The following is an 18,955-nucleotide window of genomic DNA, read 5'->3' on the forward strand; positions in this document are numbered from 1 at the left end:
CTAAGGAAAAGGTGTGTGTGGTGAGATTAATATGGCAGCAGTGTGGAAGATTGTTCAGAGCGTGAGGTGTATCTTGTCACCCCTTCTTAAAAGCCTACTGATTATATGTGCCACATAGAAGTTATATTCTTAAAAGCAAATATTTGCTCAAGAAAATACTAAACTGCCTCACAGCAGGGAGTAAAAGAAAGATGTAATATGTTCTATACAAACTGGTTTGCCAGTATATTCAGTAGAGTAACTAAATCTTTATGCATGAATGCTTCACCACTCTCACCGCCCTTTCCACTTTGCCGTATATAATAAACTTGCACTGGCTTCACCATGGAATTATGACTCTCACACCTTCTCTCAGCCTCCTCCTTAATACCAGAATATCATGTCAATCTGCTGCAGCAAAAGGCCTTGTGGCATTTTAAGAATTAAATAACCAGTTTTATTTGGCAGAAATCTTTTGTAGATTGTAGCCCACTTCTTCAGATGCTATTCAGATTACAAGAAGTAGGTTACAGTCCACAACAATGCCAACAAAAAACACCATATTAGTCTTCAGTGTTAAGTCTTCAGTGTGCCACGAGATTCTGTTGTTTGAGCAGAGTATGCGTCCTTCAAGTCAGAGAAATGGAATACCTACCATGGATGAAAACACAGCTTCTCATTCAGAAAATGGAGTGGGGTGGGTTTAACTATGGATCAACTATACTATACTATTTGTATTTCTTTATGCAGCCTAACAATACAACCCACAACTATTTTTGTCAGTCTTTACTTTCTCAATTACCTTGCAATTCAAAACTGCACTCTTTGAATAATCATTTCAGGTGCCCACATTCTCATAGCATTAACTACCATGCTAAAAGGAAGCAGTTTTATTTCAGCTTTGTATTTTGTGCTTGTGTTTAGTTTTCTGGGGGTGGGGGAGAAATCAGAGTTTGAATTATAAAGCAGCAGTGAACCAGATGTTCTTCCTACAAAAATATTACCCAGCAGGGTTCTGTTTTGGGGTGTGTGTTTTGCTCTTAAATATCATAGGAACAAAACACTACAACATGAACATCCATTTAGATGCATAATTCTATGTTTCATTTGGTGGAACAAGATAAGAATGACTCTTTTGCCTCCTTTATATATTTCCCCTAAGAATCTGCACTTGATTATAGCATACATGCTGAATGAACCCTATTCTGTGCCTGTCTACTGCATGCCCCAATTAGTTTGGCTTATTCATCATTTGAACTAATGTGGTGTAGCATGCAGCTCATGCTCAAATTATGTAAACATGATGTGGATCCAGAACAATTTGTCAAATACTCAGGGGGTGGGGAAGAGGTGGGGAGCATGAACAATATGAGGATTTCTAAGAATGAGCAATTAGAAAAAGAAGAAGAAAGCATAGCCCTTTAATTAGTTTTGTTCCAATGCAAAGAAACTGTGTAATAAACATCTGACCTCCATGCATGTAACAGCTGTCATGTGGGCATTCTAGTTTATTTTTATTTTGTTCTTGTTTTTTGTAAGAGACAATATCCAGTCCAGCTTAAACTTTCTACTACTACATTAAAATAATTCTATTACCCTTTCTTCTGTTGTTCAGTCAACTTATAAGTTCCTTGAGTTGGAAGTGTGTTGTTTATGTTGTGTAAATACACACTGCCTGATAAATGCTGAAACACTTAATGATGAACTGCTTTCACCTTCAATGTAATTGCTAATTGCCAATTGTGTGATTAAGAGACAATCTCTGATGTCTAGTCATGCACTTTGACAGCACTTCATACATTAAGATAACCAATAACTGCAATTATCACACAAAAACCATATTATGTTAACTCACCCTTGACTATTTTATAGCAGTTACTTTATTTCATGCACTGAACACCATCTTGATGCAGGTGCTGATCTGACTGGAACCAATGCTACTTTCTCCATTATTTTGCTGTGAAAAAACATGTTATGTGGAGTCTGGTTATTTTCTCTTAATGTTCTAAATTTTGCTTCATCATACTGTATGGTAACTTCAATGGTCTCTGTAGACCAACATTCAGATATGATAAATATGCCAAATATTGAACAGACACACATGTTAAAAATAATTTATTCATTTTGTGTGATTTGCCGGCCACTTCTTCCCAGTGAGGAGATGCAAAAATAAGAAAAAATCTCTTTTTTTGTGGAAATTTTATGTATTTTGTTAAATGAATCTGATTTACTGCAGCTCAGAATTTGTTGCTTTAAGTTATGCAGAGTTGAAGAAGCACAGCTAATTCAGAAAAAAAGAATCACCTCTTGTTTATAGATTTTATTTTACTAGTTAAATACAAAAGCCATGTTTAAAGGTCATGTATTGGGATAGATGGCAGCTTCTTTTAGTTTTATTACTATCACAATCATCTTCTCCATCGGTTACTTTCTACCTAATGGGCGCAGATACCTAATTTTCATGATTTCTCTTTTGAAATCTTTGAATTTTACTTACACCAGATACATATTTTATTCCTTCATGACATGACTGTCTAGATAAAGTACAGTATTTTCCTCTGGCTTATTTTATTTAGAAATCTGGTTTTGCAGCATTCCTTTGGGTTTACTTAAAGTTACTTTTGTAACAAAATATTTAAAAATATTTACTATTATTCCTGTTATTGTAATCTGAAGGGTATTATCCCACTGTTTCTATTTCTACCAACCTCACACAGGGAATAAACTTTATGCATAAGCAACCCGGAAACACCTGATGGTATGCAGACAGTAGACCTAGACTGATTTAATAAAGCATGAGCAGCTTGGCAGAGGCAACATCTCCTAGAGATATTAATAGAATCAAACAGAGATGGAGAAGCTTATCATTTTGATCATCTCAGTTTACTTCAGAACTGCATTATGATTTGCCTTCTCAAGTGCAATTCATCTTATATAGCTTAATACTATTTATTTGTTTTAACAAATACAGATTAGTGAAACAATATTTTATTTTTTGCCTCAAGTAAGTACAGTTCTTTCACACCCATAGAGTTCAAGCCGTTTGCTAAGAAAATATTTATTAGGAATGGAAATTTAACAGAGAAAAACACAAAACATTCACTGGACCTCAAATATAAACATTAATTTTTTCACATAATTTCTTGAATAGCCAAAGTGAATGTAAAGGGTTTTGTTATTACACTGGAGTACACACATCACCCCCCCTGGCTCCCACAATTTTATAAACATCACAAGGCATAGTAATCTGCAGTTTTTGTTATTGTGGTACCATTGTGTAACAAGCTCTTAAAACTAAAAGTGATTCCTTCTTTTAAAAAGCCATTAGAAAATGTATTATATCTAACACTATTGTATTAATTTATATTTTAATAGACTTTACATAATAAAACCCTATGAATAGAGGTACCTGTGTCACACAAGCATTCTACCTTATGAAGAGAAAAAAAATTCTCTGTAGTAGTAGTCTTTAATATATAAAAACACTAATATGTGAAAATAAGGTTGACACATTAGTGTCAATATATGCTGATGAAAGCTGATGCCAGCATTTTCCTAACTAAAAATTCATTTAAAATAGCTTGTACATCATAAGAACATTCAAGTAAACTAAACTTTTAAAATTCCACACAAATTGAGTTGTACAGTGTCTCATATGTGTGTTAATTTAGGAATGATTTCAGTTTCAGCAAGATACTTTATATTGACCATCATGAAACTACTTGATATTTCAAGAAACTCCTTGAACTAAAAATGATTTCCTCTACATTTGAAAAAAAAGTTGTGTTTTATATCAGAAATCATTATTCAACTTTTAGAAAGACTAGCTGATTTTTTTCTTTTTTATTTCATGTATATCTTTTAAATCATATTACATAGCAAGTTCCATTCTGAAACAGGAACACCATTCCAAGCTTATCATTTCTGATTTTAAGGAAGAAGTGACACTCACTTTTCTTCATAACTCAGTTCTTTGTCTTCAGAAGCTTCCCCTATGACAGCATTACCTGTACCACTGTAACTTACACCCACTGGATTTCTGCCAGTTACACATATTTAAGAAGCCAAAGCCCTAATAGAAAAAAAGGTAATAACACTGGCTAAGCATCACATAGCAGGAAGCTGAGCTGAGCATTGCAAGATTTGTACAGTCAAACTATAAAGACAATCTTGGATGTATACCATAGGATACCAGTGCTAAATATTTCTTAAAATCTTGGTTTGGGTGGGGTGAGAAGATATCCACATCCTTGAAACATTACTGTTTTCCTTAACTCACATCACCCCAGTCTCTAAACTACTTGATACTTCTGGGAGAAATTGAAAACAAAGATAAATGGACAGGAGAGTCATGCTCTTCCCTAGCCAGAAAATCATTTCAAAACCTGAGGGTAGTAAATTTGATCCCGTTCATCCCATGCCTTTCAATAAGGAAACATTGTGAGAGGGAACAAAGAACTGTACAAGTCACTGAAGGAGTTTCTCTTCTTCTTCCTAACTAATATTATTCTCTCTTGGTTCTCCCCACCATTTTAATTAGAGGAAGATGGAAGAGTAGTTGCTGTAGATGCCAGCAGAATTCCAGCAGAGTGAAACATCTAGTCCACTGCTGCCCTGCTGCCAAGGATGGGGGGGGGGGGGGAATCCAACCTGGGTTGTATATTTTAGCTGAAATTACCAATGTATGAAGATTCTCAGATCAAGTTTACCATCCTATCTTTGGAGACTTATTCTGCGCAACATACCTAAGGCCAAGATCAGCACACCGGGAGAGAAGCTGCTGAGTGTTGCCACTTTTGCACATCCTCTCCTGGCTTTGCTGAAGAATACCTCCAAATTATTCCTTCCTTGTGCAGTAAAACAGAAATAGTGATATGACAATACGCATTTCCCCAATTATATAAAAAAGTTTATGAGTGCAAAGATAGCAAGAGGGAAATGAAGATCATTCTTTCATTAGGTGCAGAATATACTTCTATATCTTATGCTTCTAAATATCCATGGCTAAAATGATGCTGAAGATTCAGAGTATTCTCTACATCATTAAGAATCAATCACTCACTAGTCTCGGTCAGTGGGTTCTATGATATGAGATAAGCAATAGATTTAACATCCGGTTAACCCATATCAGAACAATGGAATGTAATCTATAAAACATTATCGGTTTGTATGCCTGTGAGAATTGTTCGCTCATGCAAGACAAGAAGAAGTTAAGACATATGAAAATAGGAATAGTTAGAAAATTAGCAAAATTTTCACAGTGTCCTTACAGCCTTTACTTTAAAAACACAAGTGTTTAACTTATCACTAGTATTGCTCAAACACTGTAAAATTGTCTCTCAGCCATGCAAATCACTTTGAAAAGGTAAAGAAGCAAACAACATTTCTGGGCATATTTAGACATAAGTGCAACTTCAATTTAAATTTAAAATCCTACTAACATTTCCAGCTAATCAACTAACACAATTTCCCATTTCTCTGAGTGATTTGTGATTAACATTTTAAAATCTCATTTACATTCTGTGGGTGCCATGTGCCCAGAGAACTAGCCAAATCTGCAAAGATAAATCTTGACAGATATCCAAAACACTAGAACAAACAGAACCAAGAAGTCAATTTCCCCAGTTTTCTAGTATTCTTTTTTTCATTCTGATGTTAAGAATGTTAAGATTTAATTCTGTTGCACAGGTATATCTTTGCCTTTCAGAAATGTACAACTTCCTATTGACAGACAGGTTGTCACCCCAAACAAGAAAAAAATCCACACTGCCATTTTATCTCAGTTCGCATGGTTCAATTTGACATCACATCACCATCATTACAGCCAACATTAACCTAAAAAACAAACTCACTTCACTGTCACATACAGTGGGGAAAAGCCATCTGTCAAATACTAAACCTTTGTATAAGGAGAGAATCCAGCTTCTCCTTATCTTATTTTATAAATTAACAACTTGTTAATCAATCACCAAACTTTACCTATTAAACAGAATTCAAGTTTAGGAGACAAAGAATAAATTAGTTACAGCCTTGTAAACAATTGCTCTTTTGTATGATATACTTTGGGGAAAAAGTTCCTCTGTAAAAGAAATCAGACATTACAAGGCACACATTACACTTTAAAATTCAAAATCATAAAAAAATCCAAAAAACATTTCATCATCCTTCTTTGCTGGCAGAGAAGAATTGTGCTGTGGGATAATGGAAAACATAAATATAAATTTATTTATATTACAGTTATTTAAAAAGTCTTTCATGGCTGCTCTCTTGTAAATATTTGTGCTCTTTTTTTAGTGCTGTGTGATCTGAAACATTTGAAAAGGGTCCTCTCAGATATTCTCTACAAAGCTGCCAGGGAAAAGACCAGTTTTTCCATTTCTTTGCAATGTGCCTTTGAACCAGCCATCTTCACGCTTTTTATGTACGAAAACAACGTCTCCTTCTTTAAGTTCAAGCTCAGCTTCACTCTGAGGTGGATACGACACCACAACTCTGTATCTGCAGAATAAAACATTTTTTCTTTTAGTTCACCATTACAGAGATTCCCATTGTTTGTTTAAAATTTTGCCAGATAACAATTTGCAACAGGAAGTTTGACTTTAACTGTTTGCAGTCTATGAAGAAATCTTTTCTGTGCAGAAAATGTATTAACAAAATAATATAAAATGAAATATACACAGGCTACTGTCACAGAGTCTTTAAATGAAGAAATAAAAATCAGGTTTTAAAGGTAATTTTAAAAAATGTAAACAGTTGTGAATATAATGTTATCCAACAGTGAAGTTAATAAATGATAAAATTTAAGATTTGGTACTGGTGAAATGAATTTAATTTTTATAACATAGGAGTAGCCCACATGGCCAAAGAATGCTACAGGAATTTATAGCACGTGCTATGTGACCTAATAAATATACTTATTCTAGCTATTTCTGTAGCAGGCAAAAATAAGCCAGGGTACAGGAATTAATCAATTAACTATTTCATATCACTAGTATGTTTCTTTCTTATTGCCAATATATAACTTCAAATTTAGAGAAATCAACAACTTTAAGAATTTTCCTGTATCTAGGTAACTATCAGTTCAGATATGTCAACTTCTTCATCCCTTTACAACAGAAAGATACTGCAAGGCAAGAAATGGGAGAAAATAGTATAACATTGTTTATTTCCTTGATGTTTTCTACATTTGAACAGTATCATTCTCTAAAGAAAGAAGCTATTATTCACCTCACTGCAACATTAAGCCACAATGATTCAACCTACCAGAGTGACAGACAAGGCATATGCCCTATATCCCATCACCTACTGCACTCCAGACATGAGTGTACCTTTTGAGGAAACATTGAAATAGGAGGAACAGTATGGAATAACTCATTCCTTCAGATGTCTCAGTGATAATCGAACATCAGAAAAGCATGGACTTCAACACACTCTAAACAGAAGTTGTAACACTAGAAAAAGCTCTTCAGCTGCAATAAATTGTGTTACGTGAATCCCATGTGTTCATACTCAAGGTACACTACCTTTCACTGGTGAGTGCACAGGCTTATGATAGACAAGTGCTTGTGGCAGATAAGACACATGAAAACATATATAATTAAATATGAACAAATGGCTTGAAGATCTCCAATTCAAACACACTACCATTTTACAGAAAATGTGTCCCTAAATTTAAAAACAACTAGACTATGCACATTTGCATCAATAAGTACCAATGAAAGTCAAAAAGTATGTAAGGCTAGGAGAAATAGTTCTTCAGGCAGCTAATTGTGGGGGAAAATGCAGGTTATGATAGATACTTATCCTGCTTTCACTTTATAATAAATACATTTCACAGGCTTTTGTATTGTTTGAACAGTTTGGCAAATTTGTTCATAGAGAACAGGACAGAAAACGGAGAGCTACAGAAAACTACAAATGGCAACATTAAGATTTAAATATATGCTTTCAGTTTCATATTCAGTGAAATAATTATATTGCAATTTTACTTAGGTTAAATCTCAGTCAGGGCATCAAAAGCATACCAAATACTACCTAATAATAACTTGAAAAGGTATAGCAGATTGTAACTTTTCTACCATTTCTATCTTAAATCTATTTTCTCATAAATATTTGTCTTGTTTCTTTGAAATATAATTGTGGGTGCCACTATAGGTGCTTTTTTGGGTGGTTTTTTTTTTTGAAGATGAAATATATATATGTTAAGTTGATAAGCAGAGTATGTCTATTGTATATAAAAGTTGTGAGAAGCATTTTATATATACATATATTACATCAACAATGGATTTCTCCTGAATGTAGAAACAGCTAATCCTATTTTCACCTCTCTGGATTTATTAGCTCTAATACAAATTTTGTAAACAAAATTTGGCTTCCACAGCAAAAAAATTTTTCTATTAGGTGTGAAATCTAACATCACCATAATACTACAACATATTATACATAAATAAAATTATATATTAATAAGTGAGGTGTTATATGAACCAATGAATACACAAAAAAGAATTGTGAAAAAAATTATAGTGCACCTGTGGATAATTATTCAGAAATACATACTGGAGCGTAAGGTGGGACAAAAGGCATTCTTTGCATGCAGAAGATCTACAGTTAAATGGATCAGGAACTAGTTAGTGTTAATCCTTGTAATCATGGATAGGTACTGCCAGCTAGAGTGCCATATAGGCAGTAAAGCTTGATATAAAGCAGTTTTCTCTGCTTCTAAGGCTGAAATCATATGCATGTCCATTGAATACACTGCAATCTACTTTTAAGTAAGATTGCACAGGATTACACTGTAGATAGGTCCACTAAGTTTAATGATCCTTGCTCTTCAGTAAGTGATTTTAGGACTGTAGCCCCAATTCTGGTGGCAGTTATTTGCGGGCAATTTTTTTACTATTAAAGGCTTGCCTCTTGTGCCATTTCAAGGCTCCCAAAGGCTTTCCATGGGCAAAAGGGAGCACTAGGGAGCTTTGGAGAATGAAAGGTGGGGTGGGGAAATAGGCAACTTTCAATTAATTTCAATTAATTATTTCTGATGCTGGATCTGGTTTAACTCCCCCCTGCCCCCCAAAAGAGAAATATTTGGTAACTTACATACTAAAAATCTTTTGTCATGAGTTTTCAGGTACAGTGGGGTCTCGACTTACGAACTTAATCCGTATTGGAAGGCATTTCTCAGGTCGAAAAGTTCTTAAGTCGAATCTGCATTTCCCATAGGAATGCATTGAAAACCATTTAATCCGTATCTGCTCTTTTCGTCCATAGAAACTAATGGGAAGCTGCTATTCCGCCTTCTGCCACTAGAGGGAGATATTTTTTCTTTTTTCCTTTTAACCTAAGATGACTTAGCTTTAAAAAAAGGTAAAAAAAGAGTTCGTAACTCGAATCTAAGTTCGTAAGTCGAGTCCATATATTCCTATGAGAGCGGTTCGTAATTTGAAACGTTCGTATGTCGAGCCGTTCGTAAGTCGGGACCCCACTGTAGTTTTTTCATGTTATATACTTGAAATCTTATCTTCTTTACACACACCCTTTGACCCTGTTCACCTTGCTACATCACCAAGAAAGGGTGAGGGAGGGACAAAGGTGATAGCTCTCATTCTCTATGTAGATGGCACATCTGCTTCTAACTTAAGTATGCCTTTATGTCTGCCCCCCAGCTGTATTCTTCCCATGAAAGATAAAGCTTTGTGATTATCTGAAAATTTACACATCTAAATTCAAAAAGAAGGAAGAAGAATGTGAGGAGGGAGCAGTTATGACAATATATAGTGACAGCTATATTACAGTCTTTCTGCACCGTAAACACTCCTCTCAATAATGAAATTCTAATTCTCACAATAACTTTTGAGAAAGATTTGTTCTCTCTCCCTCCCTCTCTCACACAAACACAATACAGTACCAGCATATTTTTAAACCAGCATATGGAATGCCAAAGAAGGTACAAGAAACCACTTCCTTCACTCAAATCATTTTTCTAACTATAGGGAAGTGTCTATCCAACAAACCACTTAATACTGTTAACATGCTGTCTCACCATGCTTCTGTCCAGATGTTGCTGCTCTTGAAATTGATGGGGTAGTAAAGTGTTTCCCTTGATGACTGCTGATGGTACCCTAGCTTTGTATGTAAACCTTCATTATATTCTCACTGTCTTCACCTATTTCTTTGAAACCCTGAATAAGAAGAGAAGGGACTTTGTATGATGACCAGGCTGTCTCCAGATTTCGGGCACAACCATTCCTAGCCAAGATGTATGAGGATTGGCTGTATTGACATTAAGTCAGTTGAGGATGTTCTGAATCCATCCCTCCTTACAGCCTTGATATGTTGGAAATATTGGACTATTCTGACCCTAATTGTTATGTCAGTATAGTGGCTGTGATTTTGAGCTGAGAGCATTTTGCACTGGTGTAACTCAGCTCTTTACCCTTGACAGATTGCTGCCTTGTCATGGCAAAGGGGCTTGAGTAATTCAGAGAAGCTATGGGCTATGCTATGCAAGGACACCCAAGATGGACAGGTCATAGTGGAGAGTTCTGACTAAACGCGATCCATTTGGAACAGGAATTGGCAAGCACTCCAGTATACTTGTCAATATACTGGAGACACTGGAAGATGAGCCCCTCAGGTCAGAAGGCGTCCAACATAGTACTGAGGAAGAATGGAGGACAAGTAGCTCCAGAGCTAATGAAGTGGTTTAATTTATATGCAGAATACATCATGTGAAAGGCAGGACTGGATGAATCCCAAGCCAGAATTAAGATTGCCAAAAGAAATATCAACAACCTCCGATATACAGATGATACCACTCTGATGGCAGAAAGTGAGGAGGAATTAAAAAGCCTCTTAATGAGGGTGAAAGAGAAGAGTGCAAAAATTGGTTTGAAGCTCAACATAAAAATAAACAAACAAACAAAAACTAAGATCATGGCCACTGGTCCCGTCCCCTCCTGGGAAATAGAAGGGGAAGATACGGAGGCAGTGACAGATTTTACTTTCTTGGGCTCCATGATCACTGCAGATGGTGACAGCAGCCACAAAATCAAAAGACGCCTGCTTCTTGGGAGGAAAGCGATGACAAACCTAGACAGCATCTTAAAAAGCAGGGACATCACCTTGCCAACAAAGGTCCGCATAGTCAAAGCTATGGTTTTTCCAGCAGCGATGTATGGAAGTGAGAGCTGGACCATAAAGAAGGGTGAACACCGAAGAATTGATGCTTTTGAATTGTGGTGTTGGAGGAGACTCTTGAGAGTCCCCTGGACTGCAAAGAGAACAAACGTACCCATTTAGAAGGAAATCAACTTTGGGTGTTCACTGGAAGGACAGATCCTGATCGCAAAAACTTAATCGCTATGCAGTTTTGTCGCTAAATGGAGCGCCCGTTAAGCGAGGCACCACTGTATCTGGATTCAGTCCATTATGTCAAACTGTATTCCTACTGAATATTTTATAGCAATGTTTTTCAAGTACTAACGCATCATAGGAAGATGAATATTACCAGGTTTTATGTGCCATTCAAGTACAGAACAGCTTGCATTAGATATGTATACAAGAAACATTCTCTAAGCAGAAGAAAATCCAATTCTTGCCAACTGAGAAGCTATGGCATGCCAGAATTGTCATCAGAGGAAAATGCTACTTTGTGAGGAAACGGAAACAAGCCGGAGAGCTCATATGTCTGCCTGGCCTCTTTTCAATTATCAAAAATGTTTAGTGGATAATAATTTTTTTCATTCTTACGGCCACTTCTATTAAAATCATATACACTCATTTAAAAGTTATAAATATTTTGAATGTCTGTATGTCAAGTTTTTATATACCAGTTCTGATATATCATTATTGGAAAGCTGTTTCTCCTAGAAATACTTAAGGACAATGTAAAAAGTTTTTTTGACTGCATGAAATAAAATACATGATTTCTAATAGTGGCCCACTATCTAGGATTATTGTTTGTCTCTACTTTCTGCATTGCCTATTCTGCATCATATATTAGTGCATAGTAATCTACCACGGCAAGTATCACAAAATGGAAAACCCATACTGGATATTATCCATTGATAATTGCTTTGGGAATGTCACCACAGTCAAACTGTTAAAAGATACAATTTTGAAATGTAACTCCCTATACAACATCAAATTTGGCATCTGAAAAATATGAAAAATTGACTTTCATAATTTTTAATTTCTAGATGATATACAAAATGAATACTTCATTTTTAGGTACAGTACAGGGAAATGGCTTACCGTTCACAGACTACAGGCCTAGATTCATTTACGATTGGGGTCAATGAAGAGCAGGGCTGCCGTGGAGGGGGGGCTATAGGAATGCTGGAATCCAAAGAGCTTGCTTTGCGGTGAGTATTCTCCTGTAGTGGTAACAGCGTTTCACTGTCCATGGAGCAGGACTCAGCTCTTCCATGACTGGAAGTTGATGGAACCTCTGGCCCTACAGCACCTTGTAGGGCCAGTTCTGCAGCTGTCTGCTCAACTTCCAGAGTTGGGGATGATGGTGGTGATGTTCGAGGTTTGCGTTTGGTAGATGCCCCTGAAAGTAACTTCAGCAAACCCTTTTTTTCCCTCTGGAAATAAATATTAGGATTGTTTTAAGGCAAAAATATTTGCTAGACAACAAAAATTGTTTAATCTATTTAAAACATGCAGAGCTTTGATAATCTCTGCAGATTCAATAAATATGGGTATGAAGATACTTCTGCCTTGCAAGATAAATTAGTAGTATATCCATCCAGAACTCTTGTGTTTATTATATGCTTTAAAATTCATAATTTTTTTAGTGTATACATTACTTAAATGTTTGCAAGTCTACGTACAGCAGTGTTGCAACCCTACTAACAAAACCCTAGGAATTTATTTATTTATCAACATATTGTTGATAAATATTGGTTGATATCTAGACTTAGAAGTACAATATTATATAAATAAATATATCTTTAACTCTATGGTATCAATTAAAAGTAAAACCAGGAAGCGATCTTGACAGATCCAAAAACCAGGCGGCAGCAGCCTGAAGACCAATCAAAAACTGTTCAACTTAAAAGGTGGAAGTAGAAAAGGATGAGGCAGGGTCACCAAAGGACACAGTGGGATTCTGCAGGTACAACAGCAGAAATCACCTTGCTCAAAATCCTTGTCTTCCCAGGTTTTCTCTTCTATTCTCTTTTATTTTTCTTATTCTGAAAGTGACCCAGAGTTTGATTGTGTACTTTCCAACACAAACAAACATTCTGATCAATGGTCGGAAACCATAACAATTCTGGAAGCATCTAGCAATGAATGCTTTAGCAAGTATACTTGGGATGTTAATCCAAGAAAATCCAAGAAAAAAAGGAAGAAATGTTGAAAAGATTTTTGTTTCCTTTGTATATGAACTGATCAAATAATGTAATTTGTTTCTGTACCCAAATCAACTTGTTGGTTTTGACTGACACGACACTGAATGGTTTGGGACCTGAATACTGGTTGGAACGTCTCTTCTAAAAAAACAACTAGCCAGTTCACTTGTTTCTAGGCCCTGCTAATGAGGGCAGCCACATCAAGGGAAATGAGAAGGCTGTCAATGAGAAATCAGGTATTCTTGATGGTGGCCACATCCCCATAGAATAAACTTTCATTCCAGGTGCGCCAGACCTGAGTAATCAGAAAATCAGCAAGAGCAGAACTAGGTAGGGGTTTGTATTCGCGAAGGCTTTCACGGCCGGGATCTAATGGTTGTTGTGGGTTTTTCGGGCTTCTTGGCTGTGTTCTGAAAGTGGTTCTTCCTAACGTTTCGCCAGTCTCTGTGGCCGGCATCTTCAGAGGACAGCAAACTGAGAGCACAGTTTGCTGTCCTCTGAAGATGCCGGCCAGAGACTGGCGAAACATTAGGAAGAACCACTTTCAGAACACGGCCAAGAAGCCCGAAAAACCCACAACAACCATTAGGTAGGGGTTTAGTCACCTGTAACATTCTGTGTACAGTATTAACCTCTTCTGTTTTCTTGGTTGGCAATGCATGGCTATTTTATTGTTATGACTACTTTTACTGTTATTAATAGATCAAAATTGGGGTGGATTAAATCAAGCAAATAAATAAATGTAATGCATCCTATTCCAGACTACTAACCATCCCATCACAATCCTTCATGGATTGCTGCCTTGTCGTGGCAAAGAGGCTTGAGTAATTCAGAGAAGCTATGGGCTATGCTATGCAGGGACACCCAAGACAAACAGGTGACAGGGGAGAGTTCTGACTAAACGGGATCCACCTGGAGCAGGAACTGGCGAGCCACTCCAGTATCTTTGCCAAGAAAACACCATGGACAGAAACAAAAGGCTAAAAGATATGATGCTGGAAGATGAGCCCCCCAGGTCAGAAGGCACCCAACATGCTACTGAGGAAGAGCGGAGGACAAGTATAAGTAGCTCCTGAGCTAATGAAGTGGTTGGGCCAAAGCCGAAAGAACACTCAGCTGCAGATGCACCTGGAAGTGAAAGGAAAGTCCGATGCTGTACCGGGATACAATCTCAAAAATGACAGAATTCAAGGCAGACCTTTCAACATCACAGTAATCCAAGTTTATGCACCAACCACCGATGCTGAAGAAGCTGAAATTGATCAATTCTATGAAGACTTAAAAGACCTTCTAGAACTGACACCAAAGAAAGATGTTCTTGTCATTATAGGGGACTGAAATGCTAAAGTAGGGAGTCAAGAGATAAAAGGAACAACAACAAAAGGAAGCAATGCAAAGGCTAATTGTGTTTTGTCAAGAGAACAAGCTGGTCATCACACTCTTTTTCCAAAAACACAAGAGGCGACTCTACACATGGACATCACCAGATGGGCAATACCAAAATCAGATTGATTATATTCTCTGCAGTCAAAGATGGAGAAGCTTTATATAGTCAGCAAGAGCAAGACCTGGAGCTGATTGTGGTTCTGATCATCAGCTTCTTATAGCAAAACCCAAGATTAAATTGAAGAAAGTAGGAAAAACCACTGGGCTAGTCAGGTATAATCTAAACCAAATCCCTTATGAATACACAGTGGATGGAAGTGAAGAACAGATTTAAGGAACTAGATTTGGTGGACAGAGTGCCTGGAGAAATATCAGTGGAGGCTCGTAACACTGTACAGGAGGCTGCAACAAAAACCACCCCAAAGAAAAGGAAATGCAAGAAAGCAAAGTGGCTGTCCAACAAGTCCTTATAAATAGCAGAGAAGAGAAGGGAAACAAAATGCAAGGGAGATAGGGAAAGTTACAGAAAACTGAATGCAGACTTCCAAAGAATAGCAAGGAGAGGCAAGAGGGCAACCAACACTGCAACGAAATAGAGGAAAATAATAGAAAGGGAAAAACCAGAGATCTGTTCAAAAAAATGGAGATATTAAATGAACCTTTTGTGTAAAGATGGACATGATAAAGGACAAAAATTGTAGGGACCTTACAGAAGCAGAAGACATCAAGAAGAGGGGGCAAGAATACACAGAGGAATTATACCAGAAAGATATGGATGTCCCAGACAACCTAGATAGTGCGGTTGCTGACCTTGAACCAGATATCCTGGAGAGTGAAGTCAAGTGAGCCTTAGAAAGCTTGCTAACAATAAGGCCAGTTACGGTGATGGCATTCCAGTTGAACTATTTAAAATCTTGAAAGATGACGCTGTTAAGGTGCTACACTCAATATGCCAGCGAGTTTGGAAAACTCAGCAGGATTGGAAAAGATCAGTCTACATCCCAATCCCAAAGAAGGGCAGTACCAAAGAATGCCCCGACTACCATAAAACTGTACTTATTTCACATGCTAGCAAGGCTATGCTCAAAATCCTACAAGGTATGCTTCAGCAGTATGTGGACCGAGAACTCCCAGAAGTATGACCTGGATTTTGAAGGGGCAGAGGAACTAGAGACTAAATTGCTAACATGCACTGGATTATGGAGAAAGCCAGAGAGTTCCAGAAAAACATCTACTTCTGCTTCATTGACTACGCAAAAGCCTTTGACTGTGTGGAGCACAACAAACTATGGCAAAATCTTAAAGAAATGGGAGTGCCTGTCTAACTTATCTATCTCCTGAGAAATCTATATTTGGGACAGTAAGCAACAGAACTGGATATGGAACAACTTATTGGTTCAAAATTGGGAAAGGAGTACAAGGCGGCTGTATATTGTGTCCCTGCTTATATCATGTGAAAGGCAGGACTGGATGAATCCCAAGCCAGAATTAAGATTGCCAAAAGAAATATCAACAGCCTCCGATATACAGATGATACCACTCTGATGGCAGAAAGTGAAGTGGAATTAAAGAACCTCTAAATAAGGGTGAAAGAGGAGAGCGCAAAAAATGGTCTGAAACTCAACATCCAAAAAACTCAGATCATGGCCACTGGTCCCGTCACCTCCTGGGAAATAGAAGGGGAAGATATGGAGGCAGTGACATATTTTACTTTCTTGTGCTCCATGATCACTGCAGATGGTGACAGCAGCCACGAAATCAAAAGATACCTGCTTCTTGGGAGGAAAGCAGTGACAAACCTAGACAACATATTAAAAACCAGAGACATCACCTTGCCGACAACGGTCCACATAGTCAAAGCTATGGTTTTTCCAGTAGCAATGTATGGAAGTGAGAGCTGGACCATAATGAAGGCTGACCACCAAAGAATTGATGCTTTTGAACTGTGGTGCTGGAGGAAACTCTTGAGAGTTCCCTGGACTGCAAAGAGAACAAACATATCCATTTCGAAGGAAATCAACCCTGAGTGCTCACTGGAAGGACATATTCTGAAGCTGAGGCTCCAATACTTTGGCCACCTCATGAAAAGAGAAGATTCCATGGAAAAGACCCTGATGTTGGGAAAGTGGAAACGCAAGAGGAGACGGGGACGACAGAGGACGAGATGGCTGGACAGTGTCATCGAAGCTACCAACATAAATTTGAACAAACTCCAGGAGGCAGTGGAAGACAGGAGAGCCTGGCGTGCTCTGGTCCATGGGGCCATGAAGAGTTGGATACGACTCAACGACTAAACAACAACAATCATTCCATGTAAGGATACAAGAAACGTTTGTAGTGGATCAAAAAAGCAATAGTACTGTGTTACACAAGTGGTAAAGAAATCAGGTCATTATCAATGTAAGAATTTATTATTCATTTTAAAAGTAAAATTGCTATTTCCTGATAACAATAAACATGTGCTAAGAAAATAACTAAATGGCAGTCTTTGGACTTACATTTAATCAAAAGCAGGTTAAAAGTACCTACTGTTACTATTAATAGAGTACCTGGAATTGTTTACATATTATTAGGTGAAAAACCACAAATAGGACTGCATAGAGATTGTGAAGAGAAACCAAATTTCATGTGCACCTTGCTGTCTCTGTCAGGTTTATTGAGTGTAGCAATCCCTCCAGTCACTATGGTATTCTCCGGTGAAGCTGGAGCTCCAGTGTGAACAGTCACAATTCTCCCATTTATATCTCCATCTAAAGAAGCAGAATTGCCAGGAGAGTTTAACGATGGGACATTTGTTCGATTGATATTCACAGCTGTAATATAAGCAGCAGCATTTGAAAGCTGAGGCTGGAGCTGTTGGGAGGCAACAGAATGGTGTGGGATAATTACAGCAGCAGGAATAAGACATGCTGAACTTTGAGCCTGAATTGGTGTCACGGTGGCTGTAGGTCTTTCTTGGTTGTGTCCTGTAACTGCAGTGAGAAAAGGAAATATATTTCAAGACTGAGAAAAAACTACAAATCATCAAACTGTCAGAGCACTCGCATTCCAGAAAACATGCAGAATTCCTTTAAGTTTATACTGGTCATATTAATTATTGCAGCTGTATCTCAGTCTTCCTCCAAAATTACATACAGTGTCTATAGAAGTAGTCTATATTATCCTTGCTATATTTAGCTAATTAAGTAGCTAATTAAACATTAACTTCACTACCAATTCCTTGAATATTTCAATGAATTATTCTACGTTTTTGTTTTGTTTCTTTATATTTATTTATTAGATTCTTATCCTGCTCATCTAAACCAAAGGTCTACTCTGCATTATGGTAATATTGTTGAAAAAGATTTAATAAAAGCAATTTGCAATGGAATATGTATGACCAAGCCAAAATTATATAATGAACCCTGGTCCCTCTAATCTATCTATACTATATTACGGCTGATATTCTGTTGCTTAATGTAGTAAGTCACACTAGAAAAGGCCAATTAAATCAGTGTGGATTTGGTGTGTCAACTCCTCTATAAGTTCCACTGATTCAAATGGGTCTCCTCCAGTAGTAACTTATTATGCTAAAGAAAGTTAACAACTAGAGTAGCCCCCCCTTGAATTAATGGAATTTATGGAAGAGGTGACTCATCAAATCTCCACTGATTCAGTGAGCTACTCTAGTACAACTTACTATTCTAAGTAACAGGATTTCAGCCTACAAATGAGAACCCACTGATTCTCTTTCTATGCTTGGAATCCCCCCTTAGATGTGACTATAAGAGTTTTCAAGAGATTCTAATCATGATTGTACCAAAAACTAGCTGAGGCATAAAGCAATGTTTTACCTGTTCTAACTGCATTGCGAGCCTGGTTGACTGTCATTTGCCCAGTCATGTGCATAAGAACCTTGGTCTGTGGACTTGTTTGTATGTGTGCTGCAGAAACCACAGCTGTAGGTACTGCACTAGCGTTCACTGTCACACCGTTTCCCTGCAGTTTCTGCAAAGTTCCTCCAGTAGTTGAAGCATTAACCACAGTCACCACCCGCCCTGACTGGCCAGCAGTAGATACAGGGGCCTTTGCTTGGGAGGCACTTGTCACTGCCCTGTTGAAAGCAATATGAAGTTGTTAATGCACATCTTATTAAACCAATCAAAGTCTTCTCTCTCCCCAAAAAACTGCTATAACCCTACAGAAAAACAAGACATTCAAACGGATGCTTCTCTCATCTTTATAAAAAAGGA

General features: G+C 37.3%; 1 protein-coding gene across 2 annotated transcripts in view; it reads right to left on the reverse strand.

Annotated features, from left to right (window-relative positions):
• Positions 1 to 3,007: 3,007 nt before the first annotated feature.
• SH3RF1 (SH3 domain containing ring finger 1) overlaps positions 3,008 to 18,955 on the reverse strand; it is a 63,809-nt gene continuing 47,861 nt past the window's right edge. The window contains exons 9-12 of one of the 2 annotated variants that reach the window (XM_073001462.2): positions 18,557 to 18,816; positions 17,358 to 17,473; positions 12,232 to 12,566; positions 3,008 to 6,477 (exon numbers count right to left, since the gene is read on the reverse strand). In XM_073001462.2, the coding sequence (XP_072857563.1) occupies positions 6,309 to 6,477; positions 12,232 to 12,566; positions 17,358 to 17,473; positions 18,557 to 18,816 (880 nt within the window). In that variant the 3' untranslated portion in view covers positions 3,008 to 6,308. Of the gene's footprint in view, positions 6,478 to 12,231; positions 12,567 to 17,357; positions 17,696 to 18,556; positions 18,817 to 18,955 lie in introns of both variants that reach the window. The other variant, XM_020805512.3, reaches the window with a different exon arrangement.

This window comes from Pogona vitticeps, chromosome 5, assembly GCF_051106095.1.
Source record: "Pogona vitticeps strain Pit_001003342236 chromosome 5, PviZW2.1, whole genome shotgun sequence".
Lineage (NCBI taxonomy): Eukaryota > Metazoa > Chordata > Lepidosauria > Squamata > Agamidae > Pogona > Pogona vitticeps.